General features: G+C 46.1%; 1 protein-coding gene across 2 annotated transcripts in view; it reads right to left on the bottom strand.

The window, feature by feature from the left end:
• LOC138259323 (ras-related protein ORAB-1-like) overlaps window positions 1-24,214 on the bottom strand; it is an 83,054-nt gene that overhangs the window by 26,388 nt on the left and 32,452 nt on the right. For both annotated transcript variants that reach the window (XM_069206959.1, XM_069206958.1), the window contains exons 4-6: window positions 23,393-23,488; window positions 10,992-11,087; window positions 7,751-7,882 (exon numbers count right to left, since the gene is read on the bottom strand). In XM_069206959.1, coding sequence (XP_069063060.1) covers window positions 7,751-7,882; window positions 10,992-11,087; window positions 23,393-23,488 — 324 coding nt within the window. The remainder of the gene's footprint in view (window positions 1-7,750; window positions 7,883-10,991; window positions 11,088-23,392; window positions 23,489-24,214) is intronic.

Raw genomic sequence — 24,214 nt, 5'->3', positions numbered from 1 at the left:
TTGCTTCCCGGGATGTAAATCTTGCCATTTTCGCCATACACCGGTTTCGTACCCCCAGAACAAAACACAATTACAGGCACATATCCCCACCTACCTGCAGGATAATCAGGGCTCAGTCCACTCCCAGAGATTACTGTGGGCAGCCGCGAATGCAGCTCTTCGGAGACAAATGAAAGGCGATGCAGCGATAGCCAATAGATAAAAGATAGCTTACCAAACTAAATTGGAAATCAATATTGCATCTCTCACTCAGTTGTATGCTGCCCAACCCTCGCTGTCAGTGCACCGGCATCTGGAGAGTGCCCGGCTGGCCCTCAACAAATTGTATACCTCCCAGGCCGAATATGTGCTGCAACGCCTACAGGGGCGTCATTATGAAAAAGGGGAAAGGGTGGGCAGACTCTTAGCAGCTCAACTTCGTCAACAGAAGGCTGCACAGGCCATTTCTGCAATTTCTCTCTCATCCGGTGAGCTTCTTACTCACCTGTAAGATATAGTTCAAGAGTTTGCAAAATACTACCAAGGCTTATACACACCAGAAACTGCAGCTAGCCCTACCTAATCAGAGTCCTTTCTGAAAGGTGCTTACTTCAACCCCCCTGCCCTCCCCCCCCACACATGCCCTACTGGATGGGGAGATCAGTAAGACTATAATTGCACAGGCCATATCTAATCTCCCATACCACAAATTGCCTGGGGAGGGCGGCTTCCCCGTGGAATTTTACAAAACGGCCAGCAAAGAGGCGGTTGACCTTCTATACGAAGCCTTCTGAAAGGCCACGCCGTGAGGGGTCACTGGACTCCATCTCTAACAGGGCAGTGATAGCGGTTCTTCCTAAACCCGGACGAGACCCCCTCCTTTGTGGCAGCTATTGCCTCACGCCTACGCAAGGTCCTTCCGGCTTTAATACATCCTACGTAAGTGGGATTTGTCCCGTAAGGCACCTCTAGGAACCATCTTTGCTTCCTCTCACAAGCCCTGTGGGAAGCCAGGGACCTACCGGCAGAGACCCTAGCTTTGTTCCTCGATGCTGAAAAAGAGGTTGACCCTATCAAATGGGACTATCTGTTCGCAACGCTACCGAAATTCAGCCTGGGTGATCACTTTATAGCCCAAGTACGTTTACTCTATATTGTCCCACGGCACAGGTTAACTGTGGCGGCTTCATATCTGACCCTTTTCTGATTTGCAGAGGGACGAGGCCGGGTTGCCCGTTCTCGCCTCTCATTTCTTCTAGCAATGGAACCGCTAGCAGCCACCATCCGTCAATCTCCTCTCCTTACTAGAATATTTGTACAGGGGAAGGAGTCCAAGCTCTACCTATATGCAGATGATATTTTACTCACCCTGACAGACTTGGTCTTATTAGAGATCATTGACGGCGTTGCGCTCCTATTCGGATACCGGATGAATTGGGACAAAAGCGAAGTGCTACCCCTTTCTACTAACACCACTAGAGGGGCGATCCATGGTTTCCCATTCCGTTGGATGCCATCTCACCTTAAATACCTAGGGATCCTCATTCACCCGGGACTGGATCGCATGGTGGCAGAAAATGTGGACCCACTTAAGACCCACGTGTCAGGATTTTGGAAAGCGGACCAACTTGGAACTCTCCATGTGGGGTAGGGTCCAGGCGGTGTGGATGGTTACTTTACCATGCTTCACCTTTGTAATGGGCATGTTACCCATACAAATACCCCTATTGACTCTTGGATGGATCGATATGGCGATCCAAGCTTTTGTGTCTTGCCCCCACCTGTCACCTGCTAAGCTCATGGGCCGCCGCTCTTGCAGAAGTATGGAACTTCCATCAGTGGAACAATATGCCCTAGCCCTCCATCTGTCCAACTGACATATTTGCTACCTGAAGCGCCGGACCCGCCACAATGGGTCATCACTGAGCGCCTGCTGCTCTCTAACTGGGGCAGCCTCAGCTCTTTGTACAGAGCTTGCCTCCCCCCCAGCCCAGCCCCGATGATCTGGTGATGGGGGCGACGCATGCAGCCTGGCGCCGGGCACATCACCTCAGAATACACCCCTGTCTCCACAAGAGTGCCCCTATATGGGGAAATGAATGGCTACACATTGGAGGGGATACCTTCCATTGGGTAAAATGGAGTGCAGCCGGTATTGAACACTTGGAGCAGCTCATTGAGAATGGTGAACTAAAATCATTTGCAATACTGCAAGAGGAATATGGCCTCTAACCATGACAGGCGTGGTAGTACCTGCAACTCCCAACACTGTCACCAACGTACCATGGGAGCCCAACCAGGGCCCTCCAGGACTCCCCTGTCCTGTCTTATCTTGTGACGTGGGGCCGCTTTAAGGGTGTGATGTCAGAGCTATACGAGGTGCTCACACATCACCTCTACTGACAGCCCCTCCTTGACAACCTACACTCCAGGTGGCAGCTCCGCCTCAGAACGCATCTGAGGAGGAGGACTGGACATATATCATGACGGCCCAGGAGAGGGGAACCCGGGAAGCACATCTAAAGTTCTGCCTTTTTTAAATAGTTCATGTAGGAAGTTGGCTCTGTATATACTATTTCAAAGTAAGAAATAGTTTGCACAGAGTCCAAGGGTTCCCCTTAGAGGTGAGATAGTGGCAAAAAGAGATAATTCTAATGCTCTTTTTTGTGGTAGTGTGGTCGAGCAGTAGGCTTATCAGAGGGTAGTGTTAAGCATTTGTTGTACACACACAGGCAATAAATGAGGAACACACACTCAAAGACAATTCCAGGCCAATAGGTTTTTATATAGAAAAATATATTTTCTTAGTTTATTTTAAGAACCACAGGTTCAAGATTTACAATCAATACTTCAAATGAAAGGTACTTCACTTAGGTGTCATAGGAACTTTGAATCAGCAAAATAGCATGTACATTTCTGGCAAAAATGGCAATAAGCTATTTTAAAACTAGACACAGTCAAATTTCAACAGTTCCTGAGGGAGGTAAGTATTTGTTAGTTTTGCAGGTAAGTAAACCACCTACAGGGTTCAAAGTTGGGTCCAAAGTGGCCCACCGGTTGGGGGTTCAGGGCAACCCTAAAGTTACCACACCAGCAGCTCAGGGTCGGTCAGGTGCAGAGTGGTGCCCAAAACGCAAAAGCTTCAATGGAGAAGGGGGTGCCCCGGTTCCAGTCTGCCAGCAGGTAAGTACCCGCGACTTCGGAGGGCAGACCAGGGGGGGTTTGTAGGGCACCGGGGGGGACACAAGTCAGCACAAAAAGTACACCCTCAGTGGCACGGGGGCGGCCGGGTGCAGAGTGCAAACAGGCATCGGGTTTGCAAAAGATTTCAATGGGAGACCCAGGGGTCTCTTCAGTGACGCAGGCAGGCAAGGGGGAAGGGGCTCCTCGGTGTAGCCACCACCTGGGCAAGGGAGAGGGCCACCTGGGGGTCGCTTCTGCACTGGAGGTCGGATCCTTCTGGTCCTGGGGGCTGCAGGGGCAGTGTCTTTACCAGGCGTCGGGTTCTTTGAAGCAGGCAGTCGCGGTCAGGGGGAGCCTCTGGATTCCCTCTGCAGGCGTCGATGTGGGGGCTCAGGGGGGTCAACTCTGGCTACTCACGGGCTCCCAGTCGCCGGGGAGTCCTCCCTGTGGTGTTGTTTCTCCGCAGGTCGAGCCGGGGGCGTCGGGTGCAGAGTGGAAAGTCTCACGCTTCCGGTGGGAAACGTGGAGTCCTTTTAAAGTTGTTTCTTTGTTGCAAGTTTTGGTTTCTTTGGAACAGGGCTGCTGTCCTCAGGAGTTCTTGGTCTTTTTAGATGCAGGGTAGTCCTCTGAGGCTTCAGAGGTCGCTGGACGCTGGGGAGCGCGTCGCTGTTGCAGTTTCTCTTGAAGTGGGGAGACAGGCCGGTAGGGATGGGGCCAAAGCGGTTGGTATCTCCGTCTTCTCTGCAGGGCTTCAGGTCAGCAGTCCTTCTTCGTCTTAGGTTGCAGGAATCTATCTCCCTCTGTTCTGGGAGCCCCTAAATACTCAATTTAAGGGGGTGTTTAGGTCTGGGGGGTTAGTAGCCAATGGCTACTAGCCCTGAGGGTGGCTACACCCTCTTTGTGCCTCCTCCCTGAGGGGAGGGGGGCACATCCCTAATCCTATTGGGGGAATCCTCCATTTGCAAGATGGAGGATTTCTAAAAGTCAGAGTCACCTCAGCTCAGGACACCTTAGGGGTTGTCCTGACTGGCCAGTGACTCCTCCTTGTTTTTCTCATTATCTCCTCAGGCCTTGCCGCCAAAAGTGGGGCCGTGGCCGGAGGGGGCGGGCATCTCCACTAGCTGGGATTCCCTGTGGCGCTGTAACAAAGGGGGTGAGCCTTTGAGGCTCACCGCCAGGTGTTACAGTTCCCGCAGGGGGAGGTGAGAAGCACCTCCACCCAGTACAGGCTTTTGTTCCTGGCCACAGAGTGACAAAGGCACTCTCTCCATGTGGCCAGCAACATGTCTGGTGTGTGGCAGGCTGGTAAAACTAGTCAGCCCACACTGGAAGTCGGGTATGTTTTCAGGGGGCATCTCTAAGATGCCCTTTGGGGTGTATTTCACAATAAAGTGTACACTGGCATCAGTGGGCATTTATTGTGCTGAGAAGTTTGATACCAAACTTCCCAGTTTTCAGTGTAGCCATTATGGTGCTGTGAAGTTTGTGTCTGACAGACTCCCAGACCATATACTCTTATGGCTACCCTGCACTTACAATGTCTAAGGTTTTGCTTAGAACTGTAGGGGCATAGTGCTCATGCACCAATGCCCTCACCTATGGTATAGTGCACCCTGCCTTAGGGCTGTAAGGCCTGCTAGAGGGGTGACTTATCTATGCCATGGGCAGTGTGAGGTTGGCATGGCACCCTGAAGGGAGTGCCATGTCGACTTAGTCATTTTCTCCCCACCAGCACACACAGGCTGGCAAGCAGTGTGTCTGTGCTGAGTGAGGGGTCCCCAGGGTGGCATAAGACATGCTGCAGCCCTTAGAGACCTTCCCTGGCGTCAGGGCCCTTGGTACCAGGGGTACCAGTTACAAGGGACTTAGCTGGATGCCAGGGTGTGCCAATTGTGGAGACAAAGGTACAGGTTAGGGAAAGAACACTGGTGCTGGGCCTGGTTAGCAGGCCTCAGCACACTTTCAAATCATAACTTGGCATCAGCAAAGGCAAAAAGTCAGGGGGTAACCATGCCAAGGAGGCATTTCCTTACAGTTCACGATTGGTAATGCACCCCGGCGAAATTGTGCAGAACGGGTCTACTGACTCATGTGAAATGCTGGCGTTGGGCGGTAACACGGTGTGATCTGACTCACATCCGCTGCGACTGTCCCTAGATTAAATCCCTATGGGAGGTGGGATCTACTCTTGGTAATTCTATGGCTCTCAGGCAGCCACTCTCTCCCTCTTTGATCCTTCTCCACAACATGGGAGATCTTCACGACCTGACCTAGCCGCAACACCGCCTACTGCACACTGCTCTTGCGACAGCCAAGATACGCATCCTCTGCCGTTGGAGAATCCCCTATTACTATGGAGGAGTGGTTGGTGGCGATGAGCCAGACTGCTGCCCATGAACGTGTCATCTATCATTTACAAGACCAGACAGCCCTGTTCCCACAGATATGGGCGCCCTTCCTCCCTAAAGATCCATAGAGTGTACCCGCGCACCCATTTTAGTCCCGACTGTTGCTGTTAACGCTATGATTACCTTCCTTCTTTCCCCATGGTCCCTCCCCTCCATCACCCCCTCTTCCTTTTCTCCTGCCCCCTCTATTGATCAGTATAACTACGGGCCTTCATTGCTTCGCTCCCTCGTTCTCATCTCTGCCTCCACCACACAATGCTAGGCGTGGGTGATGCACCTTACCCCCCCTCTTCCACCTTGCATCATTCTCTTCTACCCTCCCTATCTCACGCTGATCCTCTTGCCTTCCCCTATATTACAATATTCTACTGTGCTGCATCTTATTCTACCCTAACCTACCTACTTACCTCCATCTCTCACTATCCCGTTCTACCCTCTTCCACCCCACGATACATTATGACCATCAAGAGACCCGGCCTGACAGGAGGCAAAACAGTTACCCCCCCCTTGGCCGTTGCCTGTAGGACTTCCTCAGGGACCAGTGAATACCTGCAAATAATAATTACTTACTACTACCATATGCCATAATACTCTCTCTCCTGCACATCACTGATTTCATCAGATACCCTCACCCTTTCCCCCAGAGTACCCCTCCCCTGGTCTTCCTTTACGCTCTTTCTTTCTTTCCTATTTTTCAAGACCATTAGACGATGATCACATACACCTATGTTTATTTCTTCTTTCTTTGTAAAATGTGGAATTACAATGTGTCCTGTATTCCTGTACTGTTATAATTCTCTAATAAAAATTTCAACATTAAAAAAATGTGCTCCCATTCTGTCTTATCAAATTCCTTGTCTATGCCTGCTTCCCAATTAGCATTCAAATTGTTCAGGTTGGGTTTGTCATGTGTGCAAGTGTTTTGTAAAACCATGTTACAAGTGTTTTGCTATGACCCATTGTGTACAGAAATTGCAGCACTAAATGCATTTGTGATTCTGACACGGCCCCTTCCTCCCCCTTTGAAATGTTGTATGTAGTGCACTGTATTGCAGAAACTGCCCCCTCAGAAGGCCCCAGTCTAGTTGCGCCTCACAACAGTCCCTGGTCGTCACATGTCCTAATTTTGCCCATGTGCATAACTGATTTTCTGAGTAGAAGCCCAAAGGGTAGAGAGAGCTCTGCCGGAGGCAGGGCCAGTGCATACATCTTTGCAGGACAAGTCCTGACAAGCACCTCCTCAAAAAACTCCAATTAGACACAACAGCCTAGGCTTGTATCTATTTATCAGCTGTTTATTCGTCATTGTAAGTGGGAAAGGGCCCCTTTGTTTCCTTATGCTTTGAATGCTCTTAATATTTTGAGTTTTGTACAAATCTCTCAAAGGGTCATACTTAAAGGGACTGGTAAAAAAAAGTGATGATTTACAGATAACCTTGGCACTGTTTAATAAATTTGGGTGAAATTTTGCAGGCTGTTAGTGGGATAAGCTCAGTGCAAGGATTTCTACATTTAGTGGGGCCAAATCCAAAGGTTAAAGGGACATTATAGTGAGATGAACATGTCAGTTAAAACATTCAATTTTAAACAAACAAAACCACTGAACTTTATCAGTTATAACTATCCCATGTAACTGCAACTCACATCCTCGTTATGCACTGCTAATTACCTCAGATATTACACCACTCATGACACGTTCTATAACATCATTGATAACATCACTGCAACAGCTGAAATGACAACATTGATGACAACACTGCACATGATGGGGGTGCAAGTTATAGTTACTATAGGACTAGAGGTATAGTTACTTGAGAAAATCATAACGTGATTTTCAAGGGGGGAGAGGAAAGAGGGGAGAAAGAAAGAGAGAGAAAAGAGAGAGTGGGAGGGAAAAGAGAGAGAGAGAGAGAGACGCGCACTAGAAGTCCAACCTGAGTCCATCCTGGCTTCTAAGGTACCAGAATGAGCTCCGATGACAAAGTATGTCACTAATAAAGTTGGTGATGGTCTTTCTGCAAAACAGAAATTTATGTTTGGCTACTAATACTCTATTGGGGTTTACAGATCATCGCTCTGAGGATACCTTTGTGATACACTGATTAGGCTCTATGCGCGTCTGGTGAAACCAGTGTTTCAAGGTAATTATTTATTCCATCATACAGTTAATGTGTACTTACTTTTGCAGCTGTGTAATCCACAACCTTCTTAGTTGTCAGGTCACATTTGTTTCCCACCAACAGCTTATTCACATTGTCACTGGCATATCGATTTATTTCTTCCAGCCACTGATGTACGTTGCTAAATGAGTCCTTGCAAAAAAGAAAGAAAGTGGAAGAAAACAGTATAGTTACGATTCGTCTGGGAAATCTGGACTTGAAAGACTCTCTCCATGGTGGAGTGACTGGGGCAAGAATTAAAAAGATCAACAAAGGTGCCCAGGAAAACCACATCAACGAAAGAGCACAGCATCCACTACCGTTCAGGAAAAGATGCACTTCTTGTGCACTGCTATGAGAAACAGGAGAAACTGTAAAGCAGACTATCAGGGAGCTAGGCAACTCACCCATTAGTATACAACTGGAAACATATAACCAGTAGAATGAAAACACCTTGTTTCTTTTGCATTTTTGATAGAGCTGCAGGAACACACACATGTGGAAGTTGCCAAACAAACGTTTACAGCAATCTCTGTCAACTGTCCTTTGTCACATACATGCTCGCTGGAATAGCTGTGCAGTTTCTAAAGAAATATTCCCTTTGCACAATTTTAATTTTTGGTCTCTTCTCTGATTTTTCCTCATCTGTTTATTGGAAGCATGAGTCGGGGACCTCTGCTAAGAGCAGGTCTTTGCCATTTGGAAGAATTGCACCTAATAGAGGCCCAAGTTTCCTGCTCCCTACAAACAGAAGAGGATTTATGGGAAGAGAGCAAATATCGAACCGTGGCTCTTCTGCAAAGGACCCCTGGACCTAAACATTATTCTAGTGAGATGGGGTCAGTGAGAGGATTCTATAAAATTACTGCAGCCTCTTTTTTGTACTAAGCATTAATGTGTGACCTTGCCATTTGCTGAAGAGAATAAAGGCTCTTCTGTCAAGAGCCGGCATGGTAATCAGCAGGTTGTATGACCCTCAGTCCTTATCCAGAGTTAGCATTTCTATTTCTTTGGGAGTTTGGTCTTGGACGTGGTGATGATCAAAATTTACATTATAAAACACTGGTATTATGAATCAAATATTTTACCTTCACATAGATCATCCCTTATCATGGAGCAAATACTGAGATGAACCTTCCGCTAGACTTTCAATCTGTCCCAGAAGATAGAGGGGTGGTTTTATACCCAAATGGAAGTATACCAAACAGCACCTCACCATCATAGATCATTCACTTTGGTCACTATTATGATCGATTATTAAATCTCCAAATTGGTTCTGGTAAACCATTTTGAAGGGCAGATGCCTTAGACAAAAGGGGAAACTTGCAATCCTTTGAACTTGGGAAAAAGACCCTTTAGGCTGTTCTCCATGTCAGTAGGGTACTCACCTTTCACAATGTGTCTAATACTTTTCAGTCATGTGAACAAATAAAATGTCCTTATTTCTCCATGCTGCTCCAAACAGGTTTCCTCCATAAACTTCTGCAAAGCCATGAATGCTAACCCCCTCAATTGTCATGTTCAGCAGCACACTCCCTCGTGCTTCTAGAGCTACTAAACCCCAGTACCCCCATTATAACTGTCCTGATTACCATTGTGTATGGTTGATTTCGTGCTTTGCATGCACAGAAAGAAAGTGAGACATTATCACTTCAATAAGTTCATACCATTACACCGTCCACAGATCAAGAACAGCAATGTTTCTTTTTATGGACTGGACTGGGAAACATGTGAAATTGCCTTTAAACTTAGTTCAATGATCTCAAACATGCACAAAGATATTCTACTTTTTGTGAATTGTAAAGGACTACCCATGCTAAAGAACTAGGATTACAAGTAAGTAACTTTTCTTAACCTCAAATCCTAAATCAATAACCTAGCAGAAACCCTTATAAGGACTTCTCATCTTTAGTCTTTGATACAGTCCATCAACCCCTCTTCTTATACAGCTTCCTGATTTGAGATGCAGTAGCAAACCCTGTACTGGACTTTCTCTTTCCTCTTGGACCAGTCAAGATTATCTCATATTCACCCTTTACCATGTCCTGATGTGCAATAGACAGTAGAGCCCTGTGATTCCTCCAATCCTGTTTAAGCTATTTCTACCTCAGACCATTTTCCTATCTCACGGAAACTTTCAGCTTAATCTTGCAGATGTTGCGCCAATTTGCTGAAATATAATCCTTATTCTGATATCAACTGCTCTACACTCTTAACCTAGCCCACTGCCAAGTTCAGCTGATAACCTTTTGAAAATACACACTAGCTGGTCACTAATACACCTATTGGAAGCAAATTAGCGACCCCCATAAATTGGTACCCACCATTATTACTGCCCACATGGAAAAGCTTTATTGTAACACAGAACTTAAAATAAGGCCTTTGATTCACATGTGTCAAGACTTTCTTCCATCGATTAAAAACACTCAGAAGAATCCTACCTTCCTGTGATTTCCTCACTGAATTAAGGTGACCACCCCACTTCTGTCCCATGCCTAGGTTAAAGTCCTTTAATACACTCCCCCAAACAATCTGCTTCGACAGCTACAATGGATTCCAAACAGTGTATTGAGGCCTCTCCTGCAACTCTCTCCCAGTGGACCCTGAAACCTTCCCCATAGTAAAATAAGCAGCTGCCACTCCAAAGCAAAGTATCCGTTCCTTGATGTAAAATATGATTGAATTCAAACCATACAACAAATCACAAATTGGGGTATTTAGGTTCTATGACCAGAAAGCAAAACATTAGGACACACTCACTAAGCTAATTTCTCTTTCACAAATCACTGAAGACCTGGTTGTTTCCATAAATCTGAGCCATGTAGTGCAAACATTATGCCAAGCATTGTCACAACCCCAACCACCTGCATCAAGCATACAAACAAGAGAGACCTACCCTGGACAAAGCGTGTGTTATTTAAGGATCATTCAGAGGGGGTAAGAGTGCCGACATTTCACACTGTAGGAACAGTCAGCTCTCCAGAAAATGTTCTAACCGTAGCGGACGTCTGGTGGGATTTCAGGCATGCCTTCAGAAAGGACATTTGACAAGGCTGTCTGTCTTAAATCTCGGTGAGCTTCTAAGCTAAGTGTAACATTCTTCTTCCAGTAATAAGTACTCCAATTCTCCAGTAGTACTACCTGTTCCACACTGCATCATTTGTTCCTTTCTCCAAGGATAAACATCATTCCTTATTCCACATCATGTCTGACCTCTGGCCACACAGACCATTTTACTGATTATGCTATCAGAAATTGTTACCTGATCAGTGACATCGTACACAATGATGATGCCATGTGCCCCACGGTAATAGCTGGATGTGATTGTTCGAAAGCGTTCTTGACCAGCTGTGTCCCACTGAGTAAGAGAGGAGGGAAGAGATATGAAGACAGTGAGTTTTTAGTTCATGCACAGCTTCATTATGAGGTTCTCAAATACATTAGACTCTAAGCAGTTCAAAGTCATAGATGGAATCACTTCAGTTACCGAAAAAATTGAATCTTTCAGATGTGCCACTATTCATCATTATGTTATTGTGACCATCCCACAGACACTGGAGTAGTCCAAAGTAGAAAGTGAAAATCACCACCCATATTCATCAAACATCCTGGATTTTATAGGACAGGAAGGGCCATACTACAATAGGAGTGGTGCCTAAACTAATGAAAGGTTTTAGTTTACAAAATCTAAAATTCAGCAATGTGAAGGCACAAAGGATTTTGTCGTAGGATACAACATCACAATCATGTACTCTGGTAAACTGAGTTCAGAAATAGCGACGCATGCTGCAAATGTCAAGGGGGGGGGAGGGACGACTGGGGAAACAACTTAAAAAAGAAAAAACATGTACTGCTCTTGCCTCCACCTCCTGTCGCCTTGCTCCTCTTCTGGTGTCTGAGCATTCACTGAGACACCAGCACAGGCTCCCCAGCAACCCTGGCGCTGCTCTCATGCTAAACCAAGCATGAGAGCCACACCAGGATTGGTCTGAGCGGCTTGGGCTGCCGCTCAGACACAGTCCTGTGGTCTGTGCAGTTTCTCCAGCCCGGCTGTTGGAGAAACCTAAGTGCACATGTGTGTTTGGCTGGCCTGAAAAGGCCGGTCAAACACACATGTGCACTTAGGTGCTCTCTCTTCTCCCTTTCTTCACTTCTCCATCCCCCTCCCATGGCCCAGCCCCACCCCTTCCTACACTGCTGGCTGAGCCAGCAGTTGGAAAATAAAACAATAGTGAGCTATTGTTTTATTTGTCATCAGCTGGCTCTTAGCCGGGGGGGAGGGGGAGAGGACGCTCCTCCGCCATTGCAGAAGTGCCACCCCTGTTCAGATACTAATCATATCCAGCCAGGATTGTATGTATGTACATGGTATAAGTCTTTTGTAGAGCCACAGATCTAGGAGACTGAAGAATATTGTAGAGCCAGCATTGACCTTCAGATAAGCAAAGCCTCACAAAGAGAACAGGCACCAGCTTAGGGACTCACATCTATTGGAAAACCACAGATGTTTAGGTTGGTGAAAAGAACTCAGCTTCACCTCTAGAGACCATCAGATGTCTTTCTGTGCATTTTTGTTGCCTTTCCCATGTCTTTTTTTCCTTGATTTGGTAATCTTTTCTACCTGCAGAGGTCTATCATCGCAACTGCTGACTGAGTCGGAATATATGGGATAGCAAGATGATGCATTTTCATTTTTCCATTTTTTAAAATTGCTTAGGCATATTCCATTTTGAACCACTGTCGGGCTCTGCCTCTTACTTACCCGTTGTGACTCTTATTTAATTCTGGTGTTGACAGATTTGTGTCCTTTATTTCACTAGCAGTCACATATCATGCCACAAGGAGAAGGAATGGCTTCAGCTAAATTAGCCTATCTACAGTGCTGTATTCTGCCATTACAGACCAACCACATAGCAGATATATTGCTATCCCATATAACAGTGTTCTCCAAAATGATGAACATTGGTTATAATCAGATCTTGTTTGGAAGCTCACTTTTAAAGATCTTCACATGGAGGCTTATGTGTTCTCTGCCCGTTTTCTGAACCATTCCCATTCTGACACCACAGTACATTGTAGTTTTCACCGCTTTTAATGCTTAAGGATATATGTATACATCTCTCTCTCTCTCTTTCTCTTTCTCTCTGTGGAGTTAATGGACTCAGAAGAAAGGTACTGAGCAGTGTGAAGGGACTATTGCTTTGCAGACCAAAAGATTAAAAAAAAAGAGTAGGGAGTTTTGTGGCAACTCACTTGCTCTGGGACAAGACATTCTAAAGAGCCTAGAGGAACAAGGAATCAAATGCTCTGCAAGTCACTTGGTATACATGTCTGATTCTGGTAGTGGATGAACAGATTTCTGTGGGAAAATCCCAGTTGAAGTAAGAAGAGAGTTGTGTGACCCTCCTGCAAGATGAGAAGAAGTCTTTCTTAATTGACTGTGTGGAAAGGGGCCCACTGTGTTTTGGAGAAGTTGCCCTGTTTCCATGAGGCAATCTTGGAGTCTCACACAGAGTTTGTGAGACTGAAAAGAGTTCCCAGAAGATGGATAAGGGAAGATGTTGTACCCAGGCTAATGTCTAGAAGGGACAACAGAGTGCTAGTTTGTCTCAAACTTCAGAGACTAAATTGGGACTTTTGGGATCAAGAGGAAGACCCAACACCCGAAAGCCCAAGTTTTCAGGCTGCTCCAGTCCACTCAGAAAACCAGATGGCATCTCTACTAAAGTATACATTTGAAGATTTTGGGACAAAGTTGCATTGTCAAATTTGGCTCTTCTTCAGATTGCTTAGCTTGCTAAAGAACCAAAATCCTCATTACTAAAATCAGTAATACCCCCTTTGTGGCACTATCACTTCTACAGGTCCCAAAATGTGTTCTGTCTCTTCCTACTGCGTCCTAAGAGGGTTCAAAACAAGTGCACAGACTCTAATCTCTTCATTGCAAATTGTACTAGAAAGGGATGATCACACATATTCTGCTCCATCACACATACATCTATTCAGGACCTCTCCAATGGACCAGGGTATGTTCTTAGCAGTCTGGTGTTACCAAGGGACTCCCTCTTACTTCTGATGCATGACAAGGTTCCACAGCAGAGATCATGGTTTGTTTCCAGCTGGTCAGATTAGCAGGGGTTTGGAGGCACAATTCCTGAGCAGCATAGTCCTAGATTTAGTGTGTTCGTTACCAGATATCTACTATGTTATTGTTAATATTTTGTTATCATTTTCTCAATATGGTGTCTGTGATTTCCAATGCTTTGAATAATAGTTCTTGAAAGTACTTCTCCAAGCTAAAACATAAATAAACGAATGCAGAAGGACATATACATTTTGTATTTACATCGTTAAGATGCCATCGGACTAGCCCTTGTCTGGCTTTCCAATATTTATTTTCCCGCTCTGTGTCTGCCACAACACGGTGATTTTAAAACTGCTAATTTGTTCTGTCTTTGCTGAGGTACAAATGTAATGTCCTTGACGTCAACCTAAAAGTGGAACCAACTCAAATGAAGTTCAGGAAACTACAGAAAATGTCGTTCTTTATACCTTCATTCAACTGAGATGCACATGGAATAAGACTGTCATACTTACTTACCCCTACCCAACTGGATGTCAAGTTCACCTAAACACGGCCACTGGAATTAGGAGATTCCCCATGCATGCACATAATTCACCATTTTATGCATAATTCGCAGAATTCAACCAAAAAAGTGTTTCTAGTTGAAACAATTTAAAAGTTATTCAAAATGGACTACACATGGTGCTGCACAGTAGCAGGTCCTTTGCAAAGGTTAACTGGTCAACTGTTTAACCCCTTCTCTGCCAGGCCTTTTCCCCTTCAGGTGCCAGGCCTTTTTTTTGGGGCTATTTGGGGCAGTTCACACTTAGGCCCTCTTAACCTTGAAGGCCACATATGCTGCCCACGCCAAATTTGCGTCCTTTTTTCCCCAACATCCTAGGGATAATAGAGGTACCCAGAGTTTGTGGGTGTTCCTGGAGGAGACCACGAAATTAGTCAAAATACAGTGAAAATTTCGTTTAAAAAAAAAAAAAAATGAGAAAGAAGGGCTGCAGAAGGCTTGTGTTTTTATTCCCTGAAATGGCATCGAACAAAGGGTTTGTGGTGCTAAAATCGCATCTGCCCAGCTTTCAGGAACAGGCAGACTTGAATCAGAAAACCACATTTTTTCAACACAATTTGGGCATTTTACTGGGACATACCCCATTTACACTATTTTCTGTGCTTTTAGCCTCCTTCCACCTAGTGACAGAAATGGGTGAGAAACCAATGCTGGATCCCGGTAAGCTAAACATTTCTGAAAAGTACACAAAATCTGAACTCAGCAAGAGGTCATTTGTGTAGATCCTACAAGGTTTTCCTATAGACAATAACAGCTGAAATAAAAAAATATTAAATTCGAGGTGGAAAAAAAACAGCAATTTTTCTCCACGTTTTACTCTGTAACTTTTTCCTGCAATGTCAGATTTTTGAAAGCAATATACTGTGACGTCTGCTGGACTCTTCTGGTTGCGGGGATATATAGGGCTTGTAGGTTCATCAAGACCTCTAGGTACCCACAGCCAATGAATGAGCTGCACCTTGCAATGGGTTTTCATTCCATGCTGGGTATACAGCAATTCATTTGCTGATATATAAAGAATGAAAAATAGGTATCAAGGAAATCTTTGTATTTCTAAAATGGGCACAAGATAAGGTGTTAAGAAGCAGTGGTTATTTGCACATCTCTGAATTCCGGGGTCCCCATATTAGCATGTGAATTACGGTGCATTTCTCAATAGATTTTTACACGCTGTCTTACATTTGGAAGGAAAAAATTTAGAGAAAGACAAGGGCAATAACACTTGTTCTTCTATTCTGTGTTCCCCCATGTCTCTTGATAACAGTGGTACAACACTTGTGTGGGCAGGCCTAGTGCCTGCGACAGGAAATGCAACATGGACACATCACATTTTTACATTGAAATCTGACGTGTTTTTTGCAAATTGCCTAGCTGTGGATTTTGGACTCTATCTCAGTTGGCACCTAGGGAAACCTAACAAACCTGTGCATTTTTTAACACTAGATACCTAGGGGAACCCAGGATGGGGTGACTTGTGGGGCTCTCACCAGGTTCTGTAACCCAGAATCCTTTGCAAACCCCACAATATGGCCAACATTTAGGTGACAGAAAGTTCTGGAATCTGACAGGAGCTATACATTTCCTTTCACCCAGCGTTCCCCCAAGTCTCCCTATAAAAATGGTACCTCACTTGTGTGGGTAGGACTAGTGCCCACGAAACGAAATGCCCCAAAACACTATTTTTTGGGGGCGGGGGGGGGGGGGGGGGGGGGGGGAGATATGGGCACTTGCTTTTTTGATCCTGGGCTCAGCAGCCATATAAGGAAACCTACCAAACCCAAACATTTCTGAAAACTAGACACCGAGGGAGTCCAGGGAGGTGTGACTTGCGTAGATCCCCTAGTGTTTTCTTACCCAGAATCCTTAGCAAACCTCAACCTCAAATTTAGCTAAAGAAAATCAAATTTTTCCTACATTTCTGTGTGGGATCACTGCACTGGGACAAATTTCCTACCACCCAACGTTCCCCTCAGTCGCCCAGTAAAAATGATACCTCACTTGTGTAGGTGGGCCAAGTGCCTGTGACAGGGAAGAGCCAAAAACATGTCAAAACTGAGGGGGAACCAAAGCAGGTCCAAAAAGGCAGTTTGGAAAAAAATATTTTTAGGCTGACAAGTGGGGCAGAATTTTTATCGGTATAGATGTGACATGCTGGGTAGTAGGAATTTTGTGGATTCCTGCAGATTCCGGAAGGGTCCTTCACAAAAATGTGGGAAAAATTGTGATTTCCAGCAAAGTTGAAGGTTTGCAGGGCATTGTGGGTAAGAAAATGGTGCGGGGTACATGTGCAGCACACCACCCTGGACTCACCCAGATATTTAGTTTTCAGATGTGTCTAGGTCTTGTGGATTTTCCTACATGGAAGGAACGAAAGTCCAAAAAGTGCAGCCCTCGCCATTCCAAGTGGGACCATTTTGAGAGTTAGACAAGCTCTCATGGCCCACATGTAAAACCAAAACCCAAAATAATCAAATGTCCTCTTGCTTGTAGTGGGATTAGACATTTTAGTGTGCGGGGGAGAGCTGAAAGACTGTTACCCCCTTCAGTTGGGGTGGGGGCATAACCATGCCCATACTGGTTGGTAGACACCACCCCACTTTTTTTTTTTAATCCCCTGGCATCTAGTAGGCTTTCTGCCCCCCCCTTACGGGGAGTGGATCATGGGTAATTGCCCCATTTGCCCCACCGGTGGGCAAAACAACTTTGGCCCCATTTATTTGGGGTGGGGGTATGGCCGTAAAAAATAAAATCTTCCCTGGTCTCTGGTGGGCTTTGTGCCCCCCTTGGGGGCAGATGGGCCTTCCAAAAATAGGGCAATCTTCCCCCAAGGGGGGCAGATATGGCCAACAGTAATGTGCCCCCATGGGGAGCCACCCTTGCCCAAAGGGCTGCCACCCCCAAAGAAAACACACACACCAATCCTTGGTGCCTAAGTGGTTTCTGCCCCTCTGGGGGCAGATCGTCGTAATATAAATAGCCCGATCTGCCCCAAAGGGGGGTGGAAATGCCCCCCCCCCCCACAGGGGACGAACCCGTGCCTAAGGAGTCACTCCCCTTGTGTGAAATTGTTGCATAAAAAAATCTCCCACGTGGCTAGTGGTTTCCGACCCCCTTGGGGGCAGTTTGGCCTAATAAAAATAGGCCGATCTGTCCTAAGGGGGGCAGAAAAGGCCTATAATACATTTTTCCCTCAGGGGAACAAACCTTGCCTAAGGGGTCGCTCCCCTTGCATTAAATTGACCCCTCCCCCCAAAATAAATCCCTGATGTCTAGTGGTTTCTGTCCCCCTGGGGCAGATTGGCCTAACAGAAATAGGCCAATCCGCCCCCAAGGGTGTCAGAAACGGGCTAAAAATATTTTTTCCCCAGGGCAGTGACCCTTGCTTAAAATAAAAAAAAACATTTTTTTTTAAATCCCTGGTGCCTAGAGGTTTCTACCCTCCCCCCCCCCCCCACAAGCGGGCAGATTAGCCTAATAAAAATAGGCCGATCTGCCCCCTCGGCAGAAGTGGCCTAAAACAATTTTGCCCCCCCCCCCACCCAAGGGAGCGACCCTTGCCTAAGGGGTCACTCCCCACATCTAAAAAAGCATAAAACAAAAAAATAAAAATAATCCCTGGTGTCTAGCGGTTTCCGAACCCCCCCCCGCCACCCTCCCCAGATCGGCTAATTAGAAAAGGCCTAAAAATAATTTGCTCCCCTTATGCATAACTCCCTGGTGTCTAGTGGGCATTTCTGCTGCCCGATCCTTTCCCTTCCTTTCCATTGATGTCTCTCTCGCCCCCCTCCACGTGATCAGAGGAGAAATGCTAAAGCATTTCTCCTACGAGGGGGCAGCCTCTGATTAGGTCAGCGCACTATACGCACTGATGTCATCAGACGTTTGGGGGGGGGGGGGGGGGTGGAAGGAGAAGCGATTCCCCTTCCATCCCTGCCCAGGGGAGGCGAGTGCCAAGCCATCGGGGGGGAGCGCTAGCGACCGTGGCCGAAGGCGAGACCAGCTTGTCCAGGGCACCCGAGGGGTTAAATCTTTCTTTACTAGCATTTGTAAACATATTGACAGAAGGTTATAGTTAGCCAATAACACATGATACATCTCTATTAATAACTGTGTATGCCAGAAGGCTGTGGAAAAACTTAACATCACATATGAAGGAAAGGACTTGGACTTATAGTAGTACTTGGTTACGCGCTGTGCTTGAGTGCTGAAGCGCCGAGCCTTGAAATAAATATTTAAAGTCACAAGCATGGGTAAAGAGATGTTCAAAATGCCCTCATTATATTGTCGCCCAAGAGGGGGATTGTACATACAGGGAGTGCAGAATTATTAGGCAAATGAGTATTTTGACCACATCATCCTCTTTATGCATGTTGTCTTACTCCAAGCTGTATAGGCTCGAAAGCCTACTACCAATTAAGCATATTAGGTGATGTGCATCTCTGTAATGAGAAGGGGTGTGGTCTAATGACATCAACACCCTATATCAGGTGTGCATAATTATTAGGCAACTTCCTTTCCTTTGGCAAAATGGGTCAAAAGAAGGACTTGACAGGCTCAGAAAAGTCAAAAATAGTGAGATATCTTGCAGAGGGATGCAGCACTCTTAAAATTGCAAAGCTTCTGAAGCGTGATCATCGAACAATCAAGCGTTTCATTCAAAATAGTCAACAGGGTCGCAAGAAGCGTGTGGAAAAACCAAGGCGCAAAATAACTGCCCATGAACTGAGAAAAGTCAAGCGTGCAGCTGCCACGATGCCACTTGCCACCAGTTTGGCCATATTTCAGAGCTGCAACATCACAGGAGTGCCCAAAAGCACAAGGTGTGCAATACTCAGAGACATGGCCAAGGTAAGAAAGGCTGAAAGACGACCACCACTGAACAAGACACACAGGCTGAAACGTCAAGACTGGGCCAAGAAATATCTCAAGACTGATTTTTCTAAGGTTTTATGGACTGATGAAATGAGAGTGAGTCTTGATGGGCCAGATGGATGGGCCCGTGGCTGGATTGGTAAAGGGCAGAGAGCTCCAGTCCGACTCAGACGCCGGCAAGGTGGAGGTGGAGTACTGGTTTGGGCTGGTATCATCAAAGATGAGCTTGTGGGGCCTTTTCGGGTTGAGGATGGAGTCAAGCTCAACTCCCAGTCCTACTGCCAGTTCCTGGAAGACACCTTCTTCAAGCAGTGGTACAGGAAGAAGTCTGCATCCTTCAAGAAAAACATGGTTTTCATGCAGGACAATGCTCCATCACACGCGTCCAAGTACTCCACAGCGTGGCTGGCAAGAAAGGGTATAAAAGAAGGAAATCTAATGACATGGCCTCCTTGTTCACCTGATCTGAACCCCATTGAGAACCTGTGGTCCATCATCAAATGTGAGATTTACAAGGAGGGAAAACAGTACACCTCTCTGAACAGTGTCTGGGAGGCTGTGGTTGCTGCTGCACGCAATGTTGATGGTGAACAGATCAAAACACTGACAGAATCCATGGATGGCAGGCTTTTGAGTGTCCTTGCAAAGAAAGGTGGCTATATTGGTCACTGATTTGTTTTTGTTTTGTTTTTGAATGTCAGAAATGTATATTTGTGAATGTTGAGATGTTATATTGGTTTCACTGGTAATAATAAATAAATGAAATGGGTATATATTTTTTTTTGTTAAGTTGCCTAATAATTATGCACAGTAATAGTCACCTGCACACACAGATATCCCCCTAACATAGCTAAAACTAAAAACAAACTAAAAACTACTTCCAAAAATATTCAGCTTTGATATTAATGAGTTTTATTGGGTTCATTGAGAACATGGTTGTTGTTCAATAATAATATTAATCCTCAAAAATACAACTTGCCTAATAATTCTGCACTCCCTGTAGGTTACAAATGGCTAATCAAGCTAAGACAAAGAAAAAACAATAGGGCTATGGAGCGGTGTTCACGTAGAGGCCGATCTCTGGGACCCTGTCCCATGCACAGTGTAGAAGTGCATGCATGTGTGTGCGCCAATGAGATTGACATCCCAGTGCAGGGGGGGAGGAGAGGGCCCCTCTATGCTCGTGGTCAACTATTCTTAAATGCGGGGCCCAGTAACTATATGATTTAACCAGTGCGGCTGCTTAAAAAGCATCTGACGGGGGGGAACACCAGGCTGATGAGGGGTGGGGGTTGTCGGTGCATGACTAAGGAAGACCAGATGAGTATGAGGTATGATGGGGTTTCCAACTCATTCCACGCCTTGAGAACATATATGTCCCATAGTACAGCCACCCCTGCCGTCCCCCTGAGCTGAGCATCCCATTATCAAAGCATCAGCCTCTGCAATTGCCCATCGGTAGGTCACCCTCAGCTAGAAATCAAGTGAGGGAGGTTGAATGGGTTTCCAGGCCATAGTGATGAGGCGCTTATATAAGGCAATGGCTAGGTCCGCAAATTTCATGTAAATTTTGATGCATTTTGTTTGTTTAACAATCCCTACCAGGCAGAATAACGCTTCTGGAGAAAGGTGCACATCGATTTTATCCGAGATATGGGTCAGGACTTTCTCCCATTCCTGCACCAGTGGCGGGCAGTCCCAGACCATATGCAGAAATGTTGCATCTGGATGACCACAACATGGGCACAGCAAAGCCACTGTTGGGAACATCTTGTGCAGTCTGTGTGGTGTGAGGTACATGTGATGCAGGTAGTTAAGCTGAGCGAACTTATGGTGTGCATTGCAGGAGACGTGTTTCACTTGCTCTGTTGCCATTATCCATTGTCCAGGTGTTAACTCTGTCCCCAGACACTCCTCCCATTTACGCAAACCATGGGGAGTAGGTGGTCCCGCGTGCGCTGCCCTCATGTGTGTCTGATTGCCAGAAGGAGCGCATTATATGTTAGAAACGCTCCTGCCCCAGTCATGTGTAAATCTTGGATAGAGTGCAGGGTGCCCACCTTATATAGAGGTCTCCTATTGTGTCAATATTTGCTTCACACCAAGGAGTAATGTCATCTCTGCCCCTCAGGGATTGTGTTTCTGGGACTTTCCACAATGGGAGCTGTGGTGCGCATTGTAACCTCCCTCGCTTTGGTTGTATGTACCTATTCCAGCATGACGCAGCTGTCTGCACTAACATGCCTGGGGCCTCAGGTAGGTTGCCCCATGACAGCAGCCATTCTAGAATCTCTTTCCTGCCCAGTTGTTCCAGAATGGCCCCACCTTCACCCATCTGATCACCAACAAGTCATTTCATGAGCCTTGCAGATGTGCCAATGCAAAGTTTAGCTCCAGGTAAGGGACACTCAGGCCCCCCTCTAATAATGGGTGTTGCAATAAGAGGATGTTCACCATTTTGGGGGCCCTGCCTCAGACTAAATCAGAAATCAACTATCGGAGGTGTCCAAAGAATCTTTGGGTCGGGACCACCCGAATCACTGCAAACACATGTAGGAACCGTGGGAGCACAGGCATCTAGGATATCTGGTCAACTGTGAATTGCTGATTGCTGTATTCAGATGTAAAACTGGAGCTAACAAAGTTAAAACATTTGCCCAGATAGCACTATGTATTAAAACAGCGAAAGAGCAAATTAATACTGAGACACGATGTGTAGCGTGAGCGAGCATATTTTGGCTTTTTCCACATAATTTAGCTTTTTCCACATAATTTAGTTGACCAGGCACATAAAATGGTCCTCTGTTGCTGTAGAATTCCACGGGCCTTGCTGATAAGCACAACTACACAAAATTCCTAATGAATATATTGAAATTTCACATTGTTTAAGCATGTTCCTTCTGCCCAAAGCCTAAAATTATCTTTTGTATTTCCAGTAACTGCCATCCAATGGTTATTTGCCAGTGTGAGACCTGCACAGTTCCTTTTTAAAAGCAAGGCATTTTCGTCCACATATCTTACAGTGAGATTTTGTAGCCATTTAATATTTGTCTATATGCTCCAATTTCTCTTTAGGGGTGTCACTGAGGTTTCTGGCCTTAGGAAAGGCATTTGTACTGCTCCTTAATGCAAATCCGGGGATGATCAGGAAAGGTTATAGCCAGGCTGACTGGCCTTCACAAGCTTCTGATGTCCCATTCTGGAAGACCTCCCCACAATCCATTTGAGGGCATTCCCACTATCAGTCTTTGTGGTCTTTTAAGCGGAGCCTCAAAAAAGATCTTTAGTAATATGAACAATAACTTGAATCTTAAGGTGGGAAGAGCCTCTTCCCCTTTTCCCTGTGCTCTCGCCTGCCCCTGCAATCCTAATAGCAACTATGGTCTTTATACCCTTAATAATTTTTGTTCACATTGCTACAATCCTGGGAAGGTCTATCAAGAGGTTTACCTCAAGAGGAGAGACATCAATCTGTTTCTTTAGTATCAGACTTTTCATTGCAAGAAATAGTCCTCCTTTGGGCTTTTTTTTTTTTTTTAATCTATCTGTCGAGTTAAGTGCTGCCCCATTTAAGGGGATTTGCTTCAGTGGGGTCCAAAAGATTGTGCTCACAGTCAACAGATTGAAAGGTTATTACCCCCTTCGTGCAATCTCGTTCTCGTTATCCTTTACATATATATTGTGGTATAACTGTCTTGGAAAACCTATTAATCTTTTAACACATTTCACTACCTTTGTGACACAACTTGTTCTATTAGCATAAAAACGATAACTTGGCAAAGTAATCCAAAAACGAATTATTTCAGTAAACTAGAATCTTCCACTGGGGTGAATCACTCAGAAAACAGGTAGTACAGCTATGTAGCAACAGAATGACTAACCTAGCAATAGTGATAAGTTGCTGTAGACATAAACTGTTTAATAAATACCTGCAATTCCCCTACCCCCATGGAAGTAGATGCCAGTGGTACCCTATCACAGGCACTCCTAGTTGGTATAATATTCAGTCACACTACCTGCCCACCCCAAGCCTGAGTCTGGTGACACCAAAGTTCAGCAATCACACTAAATGGTTAGTACAGTTACAGCAACTGGAGTCTTCTGCCAACAACACCGTGCCCCTTAAAGACAATAGCACACTCACAATTTGTAGCTTGATGGTCTTGCCCTCCAGCTCGATAGTTCGGATCTTGAAGTCCACACCAATAGTGCTGATGTAACTGTCCGTGTAGGTGTCATCCTAGAAACACATGAAACACAAAACATGTTAATGTTTCCATGGGACAAAAGAATCTAATGCTGTGTGATAACACAGCACCTTACAACCAGAGTAATAACACTATGGGGGTCATTCCGACCCTGGCGGTCCAAGACCGCCAGGGCCGGGGACCACAGAAGCATCGCCAACAGGCTGGCGGTGCTTCCCAGCCCATTCTGACCGCGGTGGTAAAGCTGCGGTCAGAAAAGGGAATCCGGCGGTTTCCCGCCGGATTTCCCCTGCATGGCCTGAATCTCCATGGCGGCGCTGCAAGCAGCGCCGCCACGGAGATTCCGACCCCCTTCCCGCCATCCTGTTTCTGGCGGTTTTTACCGCCAGGAACAGGATGGCGGGAACGGGTGTCGTGGGGCCCCAGACAGTGAAAATCGCGACGGGTGCAACTGCACCCATCGCACCCCTGCAACTCCGCCGGCTCCATTCGGAGCCGGCTTCATTGTTGCAGGGCCTTTCCCGCTGGGCCGGCGGGCGCTCTTTTGGCGGTCGCCCGCCGGCCCAGCAGGAAAGCCAGAATGGCCTCCGCGGTTTTCTGACCACGGAGCGGCCAAATGGCGGTGACCGCATGACGGGCGGCGGTCAGAATGACCGCCTATATTCCTTACAAGCGATATATTATGTGGAACCACGGAGAACCTGCCACTAACCTGTCTATTCCATTCTCAGCACAGTTTACAGCTGGGGGTTTACAAG

Source organism: Pleurodeles waltl, chromosome 9 (assembly GCF_031143425.1).
Source record: "Pleurodeles waltl isolate 20211129_DDA chromosome 9, aPleWal1.hap1.20221129, whole genome shotgun sequence".
Lineage (NCBI taxonomy): Eukaryota > Metazoa > Chordata > Amphibia > Caudata > Salamandridae > Pleurodeles > Pleurodeles waltl.
Note: the sequence above shows the minus strand (reverse complement) of the source record. Positions and strands in the feature narration are given on the sequence as shown.